This window comes from Sitophilus oryzae, unplaced genomic scaffold (genome assembly GCF_002938485.1).
Source record: "Sitophilus oryzae breed Bouriz unplaced genomic scaffold, Soryzae_2.0 scaffold_85_pilon_pilon, whole genome shotgun sequence".
NCBI lineage: Eukaryota > Metazoa > Arthropoda > Insecta > Coleoptera > Curculionidae > Sitophilus > Sitophilus oryzae.
This window is the reverse complement of record NW_022147483.1, coordinates 343,852-359,238: the sequence shown is the minus strand read 5'-3', so window position 1 is coordinate 359,238 and position 15,387 is coordinate 343,852. Positions and strand designations below refer to the sequence as shown.

At 37.5% G+C, this 15,387-nt stretch overlaps 4 protein-coding genes across 8 annotated transcripts; 3 read left to right on the top strand and 1 right to left on the bottom strand.

The window, feature by feature from the left end:
* The first annotated feature begins 322 nt into the window (after positions 1-322).
* LOC115890027 lies at positions 323-3,133 on the top strand. Of its 5 annotated transcripts, XM_030910134.1 has the most exons (9): positions 327-463; positions 525-531; positions 684-978; positions 1,068-1,325; positions 1,423-1,601; positions 1,658-1,920; positions 2,267-2,450; positions 2,534-2,801; positions 2,855-3,133. In XM_030910134.1, the coding sequence occupies exons 3-9, from the start codon at positions 709-711 to the stop codon at positions 3,014-3,016; spliced, it is 1,584 nt and encodes a 527-aa protein (XP_030765994.1). In that variant the 5' UTR covers positions 327-463; positions 525-531; positions 684-708; the 3' UTR covers positions 3,017-3,133. The 5 variants fall into 5 exon arrangements, with proteins under 5 accessions (XP_030765993.1, XP_030765990.1, XP_030765991.1 ...); XM_030910133.1 differs by lacking the exon at positions 525-531 and having other exon boundaries at positions 323-463; XM_030910130.1 differs by having other exon boundaries at positions 323-531.
* Positions 3,134-3,261: 128 nt separating this feature from the next.
* On the top strand, positions 3,262-6,471 carry LOC115890026 (SCY1-like protein 2). The gene is made up of 5 exons (XM_030910129.1): positions 3,262-3,678; positions 3,741-4,361; positions 4,426-4,646; positions 4,704-5,006; positions 5,064-6,471. The coding sequence occupies exons 1-5, from the start codon at positions 3,540-3,542 to the stop codon at positions 6,309-6,311; spliced, it is 2,532 nt and encodes an 843-aa protein (XP_030765989.1). The 5' UTR covers positions 3,262-3,539; the 3' UTR covers positions 6,312-6,471.
* On the bottom strand, positions 6,424-7,514 carry LOC115890028 (dehydrodolichyl diphosphate synthase complex subunit nus1). The gene is made up of 2 exons (XM_030910135.1): positions 7,067-7,514; positions 6,424-6,906 (listed from the first exon to the last, which is right to left on the bottom strand). Exons 1-2 carry the CDS (start codon positions 7,365-7,367, stop codon positions 6,473-6,475), a joined length of 735 nt encoding a protein of 244 aa, XP_030765995.1. The 5' UTR covers positions 7,368-7,514; the 3' UTR covers positions 6,424-6,472.
* A 224-nt stretch (positions 7,515-7,738) lies between these two features.
* LOC115890023 (girdin) lies at positions 7,739-15,379 on the top strand. The gene is made up of 19 exons (XM_030910125.1): positions 7,739-8,089; positions 8,151-8,406; positions 8,470-8,630; positions 8,690-8,934; positions 8,991-9,072; positions 9,126-9,324; positions 9,380-9,486; positions 9,537-9,750; positions 10,311-11,053; positions 11,480-11,677; positions 11,730-11,951; positions 12,554-12,841; positions 12,912-13,112; positions 13,204-13,442; positions 13,512-13,584; positions 13,652-13,814; positions 14,257-14,349; positions 14,407-14,586; positions 14,912-15,379. The coding sequence occupies exons 1-19, from the start codon at positions 8,033-8,035 to the stop codon at positions 15,058-15,060; spliced, it is 3,870 nt and encodes a 1,289-aa protein (XP_030765985.1). The 5' UTR covers positions 7,739-8,032; the 3' UTR covers positions 15,061-15,379.
* The last annotated feature ends 8 nt before the right edge of the window (positions 15,380-15,387 follow it).

Genomic DNA, 15,387 nt, shown 5'->3' with positions numbered 1-15,387 from the left:
ATACCTATGAACGTTCTTTATAATACTGTTATCGAGTATCTATCATAGCATTTTTGATCGTGCTATTTTTTTAATAAAAAGTTTATATAAATACATCGTTGCCTAAAAATTACTAGAAATAAGTTTTAAAAATTTTCTCCTAATTATGGAATAGGTAAAATACAGGAAATTTAGTGATTACCTATATAGAACTGTGATCTAGAATTTTTTGTGAAGTCGAAGGAAATGAAGGTTTTTTAAGGCTCGGAATTCGCTCGAAAATTTCTGGCAACGCTGGTAACAGCCAGTAACAGCACTAAACGCCATTGTCATAATTGTCATTTTGTGGCCATATTGTATTTGATTGTATGGATCTTGGTATGGATTATGGATTGTATTGTGTGATTTGTGATTGTATTGCTGATTTTTCTAAATCGGCATACTCATATCGTAATGATCTGTTAATAATTTGGCTGATATAAATGTAAATAAAAGATAGACACATTATACCTCTAAAAGCTTTATTTACTTTTGAGATATTTCAGGTATCAGGTAACTCGAATATGCACATTTTTTAACTAACCATTTCACGCCATTGGCATTTGCCTTGTATACAAGGGCATTAGTTTACAATTATTTTTAATTGAGCCTGTATACGGTATTTTTTATACGGTGCGATATTGTAATAATGAATTTTGAGATAGGAACAAGACCAAAGATAAGTGAGAAATGGACGACCAAAGCCAAGACATTGAAGATCCTCAGGAGTCGTTAACAATTAATTTTAAACCGTCCTATGTGATAGTTGCCATTGATACACACTCGTCGATGTTTAAAACAAGAGAAACGGATGCAAGTGGTGAAACACATTTTTTTAAAGATGCTTTAACTGCCTGTTTTGAAATTGCTGACTCGTTATTGCTTGCAACTGGCAGTAACAGTTTCAACCAGTTTGGAGTTTTGTTGGCCGACGAGGACCACAAAGCAAGTTTAATTGAGGTACTTGATAATACTAATTACATACCCTAATTTTTAGCAATTTCGGGAGAAAATGTCTTTTAATATATATTTTGTAATTATTTTGGTAGGTTGAAAGTAATATGTTGGACTCCATAAAGTTCTTAAAAGAGGAAAGTGGTTTATCCAATGCTGAATTAAAAACAAAATATGAAAGGCAATCCAGTTTAGATGTAGCAGCTTTTTTTCTATTGTGCAAGAAAAAGTTTAAAAGTATTATCTCTGCTTATTACAAGAGAACAATAGTATTTATAACAAATAATGATGACCCTGTGGATGGAGATGCACAAAGAAAGTTTACAGCTCTGAACGAAGCTAAAACGTTTGAGGTATTGTTTGGAATAAAATTGGATCAAAATAGACATTGAAACTGCAACCCATCTTATAAATTTTTTCATTGTAGCCTGTTATAACGTTTTTTTTTAGGGAAATAGTATTAATTTTGAAATAGTTTCAATGATAAATGATTTTGATTATACCAAGTTTTACAATGAATTGTTCCATTTATATTCTGAACCGCCCACAACTGATGTAATATGCCAGGACAAACACGGCATAGTTGAAAAGTTACTCCCCTTAATTGTTTTTCGATATACCAAACTGAGGTCTGTTTTAAAACGAACGTTTGTTTATCTTTAGTAAGACTCCAACTTTCTTTTAGGACTAGATTCTATCCATTTGAGAATGATTATGGCAGACACTTAAACGTGATGAAGATGAATTTTATTCGAAAAGCCAGATTACTCAACAATCAAAAAGCATCCGTTGATGGAAGGATGCTAAAAACTGTTCATGTGCTGCGCGAACTTGGAAGCAATAAGCCTAATCCTTTTAAATATCGGTTGAGATTGGGAGTGGGAGAAGAGCCTTTGCGTTTTAATGAAAAAGATAGATATGATATTGAGGGAAATGATTTACCTCTAGGTAATTATTTCACATGTTCTATTATATATGTTGGATATGTCATTTAGCAAAGGTAAATTGGTGGCAACGGTGGAGGTTTGGTTAGTTGTATTATAAGAAGGTTGTATTATTATTAGAGTGGCAACGTTGATATAATATGTCACTTCTAGCAACCACAACCACAAGAATTGTCAGTTATAATTTAAGAAATCCATTTATTTTTGTTCTTGTAAAATGTTTATCTTAAAAATTGTTTTAAATAAATAAAGAACTCACTAAAAGGTATATGGGAGATATTAGTGCCAACAAATTAGCTAGCAATAATGCACAAAATAAATCACTAATCGATTATTAATATATTTTGTAGGATTTCATTTCCAGTACGTTTCCGATAGACAGTCAGAAGCAGGGGTTGTGGTGAACAAGACCTCCATCCTGGCGTATGATCCCAAAGAGGATTTGGAATTTTTTCAGCACTTTTGGCAGTACTGTTTTGATAGAAATCAGGTCATGGTTTGCATAAAGAAGTATCGCAATCCTGCTCCCATAAGGTCAGTTTATATATATAAAGGTTTGCAGTTACTTTATGCTTAAAAAGTTGGCTATAGTCACGTTCTCCTAATATTTTTTTTAGATATGTGGAACTGATACCAAAATTTGCCAACAATCAGAGACTGTTTCTGATCAAAAACATACCGTTCGCTGGTCAATGTCACCCCCCTAAAGCGGTAGTACTGAATCCTTTGCCCGATTTTGAGGTCAGTGTAGAGAAAAAGGACATGGTCCGGTTGCTGATAAAAGGCCTTTCGTTCGATTACAGTCCAAAAACTTTCACAAACCTCAGCTATGCAAAGAAGAAAGCGTACGTGAAATCTAAGTTGTTGGACGAGCCGTTGGAAGAGGTGGGTTTTGCACTAATATTGGGGCTTTTTCATTGTTTCGTCAATTGATTTAGGTGGAAGACGTGTTTGGAAACGCGGCTCAGTCTATAGACAAAGAAATAGGAGAAGTGGCAAATCGCATCAAAACGTTGTTTAATCTGCCCGATTCTCTGCCAAGAGGTAGAAAGCGAAAAGCTCCCAGCGCCTTATCCAAGGGTAAAAGAACCGCCAAATAAACAAGTTTAAACTATTATCTGCATTATAAGTTCTAATTATGTTATATATTGTTAAAATAGAATGTATTTGTTGATTTTCTGTCATATTTGCCTCTAATTAAAGTTTTTTGGATCAAATTAAGCTTGGAAGTTTCAAGTTAAAGTTATTTCCAGATGTTTATTAATCATATCGATATTATTCCAATCCAAATCAAACCAAACCAAATTCCGATTTTCCAAATTTTATTGTTACCGCCAGCGATATGCGCAAACGCGATCTGTCTTTGTCACCTGTGTTGGTCAGCTTTTATTCTCCTCCTCTTCTGTGGTCAGCTTTTTAAAACTTGACATTTGACATTAAACTTCCTTGATAACCTCATATTTGGTCAAAAAATAAATAATTTTCATGAAGTGATCTCAAACATTAGACGGGTATCCGTACTTAAATCAAAAACATTAAGTAGAATATATTAATATAAAATTTAAATCAGTAACTTCAAGATTGGCGACGTACCTAAAAGGTACAATCACCGAAAATTTAGAAATGGATGTTTTTAACAAATATCTTTCACAAGTAAGCAGTTCTGTTAGCCAAACAGTTTCCCAATTATCGGGTGTTTTACCCGGAAATCCTGTAACCAGAGAGTACGAATCTTCCGCTCACATCGCTTCAGCAGGTCCTGGTAAGCATAATTTGATTTAACATCGCAGTTTAACATTAAGACTATTTCCGAATTGTTTCTAGGATTATTGTGGAAAATATACAAGGGTATCAAGCGAAGTACTAAGCAAGATGCGTCGATTTTTGTGTTTGAAAAGCGTCAGCTAGACAAATGGAATAAGACAGATAGGGAATTGATTTTAGAGACTTTAAGGTATGGTGTACAACAACTGACCAAAATACGGCATCCACAAGTATTAACAGTTCAACATCCCATGGAAGAAAGTAGAGAAAGCATCGCCTTTGCTACTGAGCCCGTGTTTGCTAGTTTGGCTAATGTGTTGGGTGAAACAGTCAACATGCCGCAACCAGCTAATATGTCAGATTATAAACTCTACGATATAGAAATAAAATATGGATTGTTACAAATATCAGAAGGTCTAGCTTTTTTACATAATGATGTGAAGCTTTTGCACAGGAATATTTGTCCAGAAAGTATAGTAATAAATTCTTGCGGGATATGGAAGATTTTTGGTTTGGATTTCTGTGTGCACAATATCAGTCCAGCCAACCAGCCAGCAAAATATCCATTCTATGAATATTCTCCTACTGTACCATATATATCTCAACCAAAATTAAATTATTTAGCACCAGAATGTTTTCAAAGTCTGAATCATTCAACAGCTAGTGACATGTTCTCCTTTGGTAAGAGCGAATAATTGCTCACACTTGTTATATTTAAACTAACAGTTATTGTAAATAATTTTAGGAATGTTGATCTACACTGTTTATTCTATAGAAAAACAATGTCTATTTCCCTTGAGAGATTTTAATGAACATAAGTCAAGGGTACAGCAGCTGAAGAACTTGAGTACAAGCTTAACTAGAAATACTAAACTCCTTAATATTCCAGAAGGATTGAAAGAATCTGTTATGCTGCTTCTTAATGTCACTCCAGAAATTCGACCAGATGCGCATCAATTTGTTAAAGTAAGAAGGTTTCAATAATTATATCATTAAATTTCATGGTATTTTCCTTGATTTTAGATTCCCTATTTTGATGATGTTGGTATCAAGACTCTCACTCATTTAGATTCTCTGTTACAATGGGACAATCTGCAAAAGTCTCAGTTTTACAAAGGTCTTCCCGAAGCCTTATCAAAATTGCCGCACAGGGTACAGCTGCAGAGGGTGCTGGCTTGCTTGGTTCGTGACTTAGGCCAACCCAGCATGGTTCCCTTTATCCTGCCAAGTATCTTTGACATAGCACGAGATTGTACCAAAGAGGAATATGTAATCTACATTTTGCCACAACTGAAACCTCTAATGAAACTGATAGAGCCAATCCAGGTAATATTATTTTATTTATAGCTCTATTAACTGGACCCAAACAGCTGAACTTTGTAGGTCTTGTTAATAATGCTCCAAAGAATGGAACTGCTCTTAAATCTAACCCCAGCCGAGGATATACAGCAACATGTGTTACCAATGCTGTACAGAGGATTAGATGCAGACTCACCCCAAATTCACGAATTGTGCCTGTCTGTGTTGCCTACCTTTGCAGGGCTCCTGGACCACGCCAACGTTAAGAACAGCCTCCTGCCTCGCATAAAGAAGCTGTGCCTCAGCACCTCCACATTAAGTGTCAGAGTCAATTGTTTGTTGTGCGTGGGTAAGCTGTTGGAGCACTTGGATAAGTGGCTTGTTCTGGACGAAGTGCTTCCCTTTCTGCCGCAAATACCTTCCCGCGAGCCCGCGGTGCTCATGGGCATTCTAGGGATCTACAAGATAGCGCTCAACCACAAGAAGCTGGGCATCAGTAAGGAAATTATCGCGACGAGGATATTGCCGTTCCTCATTCCTCTGTGCATCGAGAATGGATTAACCTTGCCGCAATTTGGAGCCATAACCGCCCTAATAAAAGACATGTTTCAGCTGGTGGAGACAGAACATCGCACCAAATTGGAACAGCTGAATTCCGTCAAGGACGAACAGAAGATGCTCACTTCTGCAATGCCTAGCATACCTTCTACCATCAAGCCTGCAAATCTTGCTGATGCTTTCTCTGGGCTGGGTCTAGAAGACTTTTCGGCAGGTTCCTCAAACGCGACCGCTTTTAGTCTGGAGCAGAAGCAATCTCTGGCCCGTCAGCAGGAGGCCATGAAAGTGTTTCAGCACCAAACTAGAATAGAACCAAAAAAGGTCGTGAATATCCCTAAAGCACAAACTAAAGATCTAACTGGCAGTTTATCACAGGATTATTCTCTGCTTGAGAGAACCGACGAAAATCAATTAAAAATTTCCACGAATAATAACAATATCAATCAAAGACAAGATCGTGCCTCAGTTAATAGTTTCACCACCGATGCAGGTTTTGGACAGAACTTGAATCAGTTAAATTACAGGCCCTTGGGACAAAGTTCAACATTTCACAGCATGAATCAGAATATTAATCCCTGGAGCTCTAGACAGCCTCAGAACTTCAACAAACCCTCTAATAATACAGCTCAAAGTTGGTCTGCCTTGGATAATCTGTTGCCTCCCGATTTCAACAGTAGTCAAAAAGGTTTTACTGGTCAGGCTCCCTTGTTACCACAAAACTCCGCTAATGGTAATCAGCTGAGTCAAAGTGACTTATTAGATTTTCTCAATTAAAGTGAACTTGTATATTTAACTAGCTTTTTATTGTGCAATATTTTTTATGTTAATTTATTTCTCTCATTTTACATTCCATAACCGTATAAAAAATTAGTCAGTAAAACAAGTATTATGGTTGATAAAGTTTTATTGGTTCTAATAAATATACACAAAAAAATTTATATGCCTTTTCTTTGCTCACACTTACTATATCTGTATAATTGCTCCAAAAAAGTCCTATAACTTAATCTATAGTGGGATTTTATGCATAAAAATTCTGTTAGTCTCATTTGCCAAGGTGGATAAGCACAAAAGTTTAAACTTTTCCCACAGACGAGCCCTAATTCTGGATCGGGAAATTGAAAATATTTGAAAAGACCCCTATCAATATCTTCTACTGAAATATCTTTAGTCCTTACAGTGCTACTTAAAGATTTAGTTAAATTTACTACACTAGCTCTTCCATCTTCTTGTTTAAGGATTTTTACGTGGACTTTCCTGCCTGAAAATCCATTTCTATATGTTATGTCTGAACTATTATGCCAGATAACATGATCATCAGGTTTTAATTTTCCGTTCAGTTCCTTCTCTAATTTGTGCTGATGTAAACTTTCTGAAAAGGAGTGATAAGTTCATACTAGAGGAAAAAGTCAAGGGTCACTTAACATTAGTTTTATCTCAAAAATACTTTAAAGCTAGAGATTTTTAAATAGATTTAAAGTAAGCTAAGGCAAAAATAAAAAATAGCTATATACCTACTTAAAGTAAATTACCTGTAGGATCATAGAAACTAAGATAAATAATGTGATGTTTAATGCACCATAATACAATATTACTTAAATCTTTATACGACGGCTTTTCTTTTACCAGCAGTACTGTTAAATGTTTAGGTAGCTTATTTCCTTTTTCAAGCTCACATTTTAAATAATTAATCCTGTGAGCGGTACAAAACTCGTGACAAAAATCAACAAATCCATGTATTATCCTCTCCAATAAATCAAATATACCTTCCAATACGGTAAATATCCCATGTATTATGTTATAAAGAATTTTGAAAAACAAACTGTTAAACATTTTATTTAAAAACAATACACTTTTCACATAATTTTTATTAATTAGTTGTAAATTATAAATACCGTGGCACAAAGTAAAATATTATTTTGTAAAAATCATAGTTTGTGTATTTATTACGTTGGCAATACTGTTGTCACTTGTCATACTGTTGTATTGGTGCGCCGAAACGTAAAGTTAGCTATAGACGACTTCTTTTCAAAAATTGAATAGATTTACTCCCATCATATATATTTGGGCTAGGAAAGTACTGTCTAAGTGGTAGAAGTAGTCTGCGGCCAAGGGTCTGCGGCAGCTAACTACCAGGATGTATGACTTTAATCGTGATGATCTGTGGTTAACTAAATGCCATATGTCAAAAAATATAATTTTAATTAAAATGGCCGTCTATTTTTAACATTTTACAATGTTTTTTAATATAGAGTAAAATAAGTCAAAACAGGGCTTACAATTGTGATACAGTTTTATTACGGTGCCTTTGAATTATATTATACTATTATATATTGAATTTACTTTCCGTGCTGTACACTGTCTACCTAGTTATAATAAAAAGTTTATGAGAATTTTGGAACAATGATAACTGATCAGCTGCATTTACCTTTAATAGTATGGTGCTAAAAGAATACTCTTCGAGTTAGTTCTTGAATTAAGTATTCTAAAGAGATATAATGGCTGCGTCCCCGACTGACATAGAAGAGTTCTTGGGAGGCCCTTTGGTTAAATGGGTAAGTAAAAATTTTTTTAATTTAGTTTTTGATTGGAATTATATACAGCCTACCGTTTTAGCTTTCTACTTGTGTAAAGAAACCAGATTGTTTACAAGTCTACGAGACATTCTTTGATGGCACAGCCATTAATGAGGTTTTGCTTCAAATTGATCCCGAACCATCTCTTCCAGTCCCCACAACGGCCAATCTACAGGGCTTGCATATTACGGCAGCAAGAACAAAGGTATTTCACTGTATTATAAGGAACATAAAAAGTATTTATGAAGAGGAACTAGGACAAGTTATTATTAGTCTCCCAGATTGTGTTACTTTAGGTTTGTATTGGGGGTATTGAATTACAAAAATTTTATATACCTACAACTTGTTATTTTTTGTAGGTAGAACTCCAGCTTCTCAAACTGCATTGGAACAGTTAAAATTATTAATATTGTTGTTATTGGGGTGTGCAGTACAAGGCCCTACAAAAGAATCATTTATAGCTAGAATTAAAGAGTTGGATTTGGAAGTGCAACACAATATAGTGGAGTGTATTAAGCAGGCAAATAGATATATCTATTTTTTCTGTTTCAAATATGAAAATTGTATTGTTTATTGTAGGTAACAGATGGGCAAAACTTGGTGCTTACTGGAGATTGCTCTAATCATTCCACTCAGAACTTGTATTTGCACGTTCGATCTCTAACTACAGAACGAGACAAGCTACTACAACAATGGGTGATTGACTTGGGCCAAGAGAATAACGGCAACATAGTAAAAAATGGAACAGAAGAGGTAGAATCAAATCATTGGGCAGTTGAACTTGCCGACTGGAAAGCCAAACTTAGAAAACAGAGACAAGAATTGTAAGTACCTAACCTAGAACATTTCTTAGCAGTCAGTTAAACGTTTGAATTTATAGGGAAGAGAAAACTGAAATTTTGACAGAATATAAAGAGGAACTTGAACATGCCAATAATTTAGTAACCAAACTAAAAGCAGAAGTGTGTTGTATGTTTTAATTGCAAGTCTATCAGCTTAATACTGTCATTTTTAGAACAGCGACTTACTGACAGAAGCCAGGAAGGCTAAGGCGTACAGAGATGAGGTGGATGCAATAAGGGAACGAGCAGAAAGGGCCGACAGGCTAGAGTTGGAGGTGCAAAGATATAGAGAAAGACTTGCAGATGCAGAATTTTATAAAGTTAGGGTGGACGAACTCAGGGAAGATAATAGGGTGTTGTTAGAGACCAGGGGTAAGTAAATAACATGTTTACCTGTAAAATTTATACAATTTATTGGCCGTTGCAGAAATATTAGAGGCGCAATTAGTTAAGATTAGACAAAGAGCAGATCAAGTGTTGGAACTGGAGGCAGAATTGTTAGCTTGCAAACAAAATACAAACGACCTTATACTGGTAAAGTTTTTGAAAACAATTTTACCGCTGTATTAGTAATAAAATTGTAGGAAAGAGATGCAGCTAGGGAAAAGATTCAAGAATTGGTGGAGGAAAATTTGCAGTTACAGCAAATAACCAAGTCAGCATTACAGGATACAAGTTTAGGCAACATCACTACTGATTCAGATCAAGAGGAATCGAATTCAGGCGATAACAGTCTCTCTGAACAATTGACCAACAATGCTCAAGCAAGAGCCTTGAAATTGGAATTGGAAAACAAAAGTAAATATTATTCTTCATATACAGGGTGGTCCGAACTGTATTCTGGAAACTTCGGTAGCATATTCTGCAGATAAAAATAAGTAAAAAAGTTCGTATAAATGTATGTCCTAAAATGCTTAGTTTCGGAGATACAGGGTGTAGAAGTTTCATTTTTATTTCGATTTTTTTCCAAATAATTTCTGAAGTAACGTCAATATTTGGATGAAAATTGGTGTCTGGGAGTTTTTTGACATGAGAAATTTCATTTTGGTGTCAATATGACTCCTACTTGTAGAGTAGACTTTTCATCCAAATATTGACGTTACTTCATAAATTATTAGGAAAAAATCGAAATAAAAATGAAACTTCCACACCCTGTATTTCCGAGACTAAGCATTTTATGACGTACATTTATACAAACTTTTTTACTTTTTTTTATGTGCAGAATATGCTGACGAAGTTTCCGGAATACAGTTCGGACCTCCTTGTATAAAATTTTAAAATCAAAATTTTAAGGTGCTCATTTGGTGTATTATGATTGTTTATCATTTTTTAAGATTAAATTAACCTTTAATATTTAGGGCTGCTGACTACCATCGAGTCCTTGAAGGAGAACAATTTTCGCGAAACGTCGGGCAAAATTCTCGACCTCGAAAAGGAAAAGAAAAAACTGAGCCTGAAATGCGAACAGCTGCAGGAAAACGGCGACCGACTGGCGCAACAAAACTCCGAGCTGGAGAGCCTGTTCAAGAACGCAATCGTCGAAAACAAGAAGCTGCAGGCCAACCTGGACTCTCAAAAACTGGTCCTGGACAGACAGAACCAAGAGGTCCAGAACGAAAAGACGAAAATCGGCGACCTGGAGAAGACCATCGACGGTTTGTCCAAGGAGAAGCAGCGGGTCCAAGCGCTGTGCGACGCCGTTAAAAAACGGGCGGACGACGCGGAAAAATGCCTGAACCAAACCATGGAGGAGGTGCGGGCCTTGCAGCGGGCCGCGGAGGAGGGAAGAAAGGCCGAAATCGCCGAGAAGGAACTGCAGGAGCGGGTGGCGGTGCTGGAAAAGGAGAACGCCGGCCTGCAGAAGGAGGCGGTCAAGTTGAAGGAGGCGGTCGAGGCCAAGGACGTTCTGTTAGACGTGAATATCGGAGAAAAGGAGAAGAAAGAGAAGGAAATGCAGCGGCTGCAGCAACGGAACGTCGCTCTGGCAGAGCAGCTGGAAAAACTGCAGGAGTTCGAGAAGAAATCGGCCGAGCTGGTCTCCAGGGCTTCGGTGGACGCCGACACTATCAGCGCGCTGCAAAGGGATCTCGTTAGGGAAACCGTGAGTTTACAAAATAGAACATTTTTCAATAATAAATATCATGGTTTCAAAAATTAAAGCAGTATGGTTCAGTTAACAAAAGTAATATCTTCAAATATATTTAGGAAAAAGATAATTTTTTTTTTTTGGACATTGTTTTTTTCTTTTGTAGAGTTTTGTGGGCAAAAAAAGGAGATTATTATTGTTTAAGAGTGATTTAATCAACAAGATTATTATAATACAGGGTGTTTCAAAAAACATGTGGTATATCTCGTGGAGAGTGCTAATTGGCATCGGTTCGATTCTACTTTGTTTCGTAGCTACAGGGTGTTACAGATTTAATTTTCTTTTCATTTAATATAATTTTTTTCCAAATACTTTTACCGATTTTAACGATATAAAACAGTTCTTCTAATGACCAATTTGTGCATTTAATTTAATTTTTAGGTCGGAAACGAAAAACTAAAATCCAATCTGGAAAAACTGGGACTAAGTTTGGACGTTCTGGATGGCGACGTGAACCTTATAGTAGCCAGGTTGCTCGATAACGAAAACGTTTCGAAATGCGTTTATTCCATCATCAAGGAAAACAAATGTATAGGCGAGACCGCTTGCAAGACCTGCGAAGGAAACGTCTTGAAACAGGTAAAGTATTTAATTTTCTCTCGTGTCCGATTTTAGAGACTGAAATTTCTAGACGGAGGAAGTGGTCAAGTCCGTCGTCGAGGAATGGCGGCAACGTTGCGAGAAACTGCAGGCCGACGTTGCCGCGTCGCAGTCGCTGAAGGAGGCGCTCCAGAACGAGAACGCCACGCTCAAGGTCGACGTTTCCACGCTCAAGTCGCACGTGCACACATTGCAAACGCAACAAACCGCTCTGCAGCTGGCCAACAGCCAACTGGTGGCGGAAAAAGAGGAGGTGGAACAGTATAGCATGTACAGGGTGATTCTTAGGGCCTCCGAAAAAGCTATATAGGGTGTTTTAAAAAGCATGTGCCATCTCTCGTGGGGAGGTTCCTCACGTAAAAATAAGATTTATTTTTCATATTAACAAGGTCCGATTCTACTGTTTCGTAGGTACAGGGTGTTAAAGGTTTAATATTTTTTCATATGTAGCACTTATAGTAACTTTTATCCTCAAAATTTCGTTCAAATCGCTAAAAGTACCTACTTGGAAGAAAATTATAATAAATCGAAAAATTATTAAGACTTTAACACCCTGTAGCTACGAAACAAAGCAGAATCGGACCTATGTTGATATGAAAAGTAAATCTTATTTTTACGTCAGCCATCTTCCCAAGAGAGATGGCACCCTGTATATTGGGTTTTTGCTTTGCGAATTTTATTTCAATTTTTTACATAGGTAACGTACATATTTTTGTCAACATAGTATGTTGCACTTTATGTAAACAAAATGAAACCAAATTCACAAAGCAAAAACCCAATATAGAGCATTTTCGGAGGCCTGAATCCACCCTATATAAAAATCTGATTTTTTTGTAACGAATCATTTTGCTGTAGCTGTCGAAGAGACAACGGCTGCAAACCGACCAGCAGGGCGCCCTCCTTTCGGACCAGGCCACCCTGCGCTCCCTGCACGACCAGCTGGGCCGCGAGTACGAAGAACTGAAGACGGAACGGGAGAGCCTGAAGAGGACCAACAGGGACCTCCGGTCGGAGATCAGGAGCCTTAAGGAGACCAACGACGGCCTGGAAGTAAGGATTTCCAACGTGGAAATGGAGAAGGAGAACTTGCGGGCCGACGCCAGGAATCTGAACAACCTCAGGGCGGAACACTCGAAACTGAAGGTGGGCGACGAAAGACTCACATTTCATACAGACAGTTTTTTTTTTAAATTTTGTAAATAAACCATTTCAGGACGATTTTCGAAACTTGTTCACCGCGAGCGAACGGCTCAAGGTCGAGTACAGGAATCTGCAGGACGAGCTGAAGAACCTGAGGCTGGAGTCGCGAAACCTGCGCCTTAGGGAGACGGAAATCCAGGACGAACTCAGCACCAGGTCGGACAAGGCGGCCGGACTGCAGCTGGACAACGCCAAGTTACAACAGAAATGTGATGTAAGCATGTAAAAATGTAATCGCAAAACAATTTCCGATTCGCGCGATCAACTTTACATGATTTTTCATTAATTTATTTGGTTGCGAGCAGATGTTGTTCGAGATGAACAACTCGTTGGACGCGGACAGGCGGGCCCTCATGGACCACGTCTCTCAGTTGCTGACCCAGTACCATTCTTTGCTGACCCATTCCCTAGAGGACAAGCAGCATTACCATTTAGAAGAGAAATTGTTTACCGACAAGGTGAACAACTTGTGCAGGCAGAAGGAGAAGCTCGAGGAGAAAATTATGGAGCATTACCGAAAGCTGGACAATGCGTCGGCGAAAAAGTAATTAAATTAAATTACTAACTGTAATTTAACGTTATTCCTAATCTCTAATACATTCCTAATTGACAGGAGAGGTTTTTCGACGTTTGTGAGCAGAGTGAGGAAGGCCAGTTCGGACATAATAAACAAAGTACCTAGCAGAGTGAGTGGTTTCTATATTTTCGTTCATATATTAATTTAAAAACAAATATATAATATTACTTTTCTAGAACCGAAGATCGTGGCACGAAGACAGCGCCCGTTTAACCCAATCCCAGTTCACTTTGGCAGGACCGGGCTCTGGCGAATCGGATAATAGGGACTCTGACAATAGCGCCGAAGAACCGGCAGGGAAACAGGTTCCTTTAGAACCCTTTAAAAGGAACACTATAGGTATGGTGAAATCAGATGAATATATTGCGTGGACTGGCAAATTCTACGCTTACTTAATTATTTTTGACTTTTTTTAAATAAATATAATAATAAAACATTTCTAAATGCAATGTTTTCTTGACAAATTGGCGAAGGCGACAGTTAAAATATTTTTTTAATAAAGAAATATTTCTCTGATTAAATGATAAAATCTAATATTAAGTTCCTAGCATATTTAGTCAATTTGTAAGTTAAATAGAGAAATAAAAAAATGAAACTTCATTAAATAAATATTACCCACACACGAAAGGAAAAAAAAACGTTCACAGAAAGGAAACAAGAATAATTTCATTAAATTCCTGTATAAAAAATAAACTTTACTTTTTCTGTATATCCATAATAATTTTGTAAAACGAAATAACACATTAAACATGCAAAATATGATTTTTTGGATTTATTTCAGGAACTGGTAGCTTACATGGGCACAAGCCCAGGGACGAAGTAGCGCTGCGCAGATCGCACAGGGACCTTGGCGCGCACAGGACCAGCATAGCCAGTAAGTAGTTCTCATTTCAATGCATCGGGAATCGTCACCAATGACTTAATTCTACAGGCGACGGCGTGTTTGGCCGCGAACCCGGAAGTCCCCTCAGCCTGGGCTCGGTGGGATCCCGTAGGACGGTTTACTTGTCCGAAGAGGACGCGGCGCCTGTGTCATCGTCCCCTCCGGCGCCTCCACCTGTACAGCCCCTGGCCCCCTTGTTGGTCTACAACAGAATTTCCACCGTTATTGGTAGTATAGAACAGAGGGCGTCCCAGGCTGAGCGTGTATTAAAAGTTTTTAGAGAACTACAATGCCTAGATCAGAGATTTTTTGCACACCATTGTTTTACAATGTGATCTATCTATATTAAAGAAATTTTCAATATGGCACCACATCAGGAAATACCAGAAGTTGACAGCAACTTTCTTATTTTAAATGGGTGCCCTCGTTTTTTATTACGTATTTAAATTCTCTGTAAAATTTTATGAATTTTAGAAACTTCTAATGCACGCTCAGCCTGGGACACCCTGTATAAAACCAGTGCTATAAATAGACTGTACTTGTCTTAATATAGGTGGAGACGCTACGCAGTCCCAGCCGAAGCTACCCCCCAGTCCGCAAGTGACTTCGCCCCCCAACAACGACGAGGGCGTCACTAACGGCGAGAAGAGGGACAAGAATTCCAAAGAGACGGCCATCTGGTACGAGTACGGGTGCGTTTGACTCGAACCCGTGGCCTCAACCCGTTCTTCCTCAAGACACACCCCAGCTTTAACTATTTATTACACGCAACGATTAATTTTATTATGCTTTTCATTTACGGATCACGATTAATTTATTCCTTGTTAATAATAGGATTATTGGTTATTGCCAGAGCTACTTAAAGACTAACAATAAGCACTTAGCTCTATCGAAATCGGTCTTCCTTAAGTACGAACGCGCTTTTTTCCAGAAAAAATAAAAACCGGAATTTTTCCTGGCGTAATAAGTATAAAGACTCGTAGAAAGGTGCCTTCATACCGGCTGCGCCGCGCAAAACATTTTTTTAGC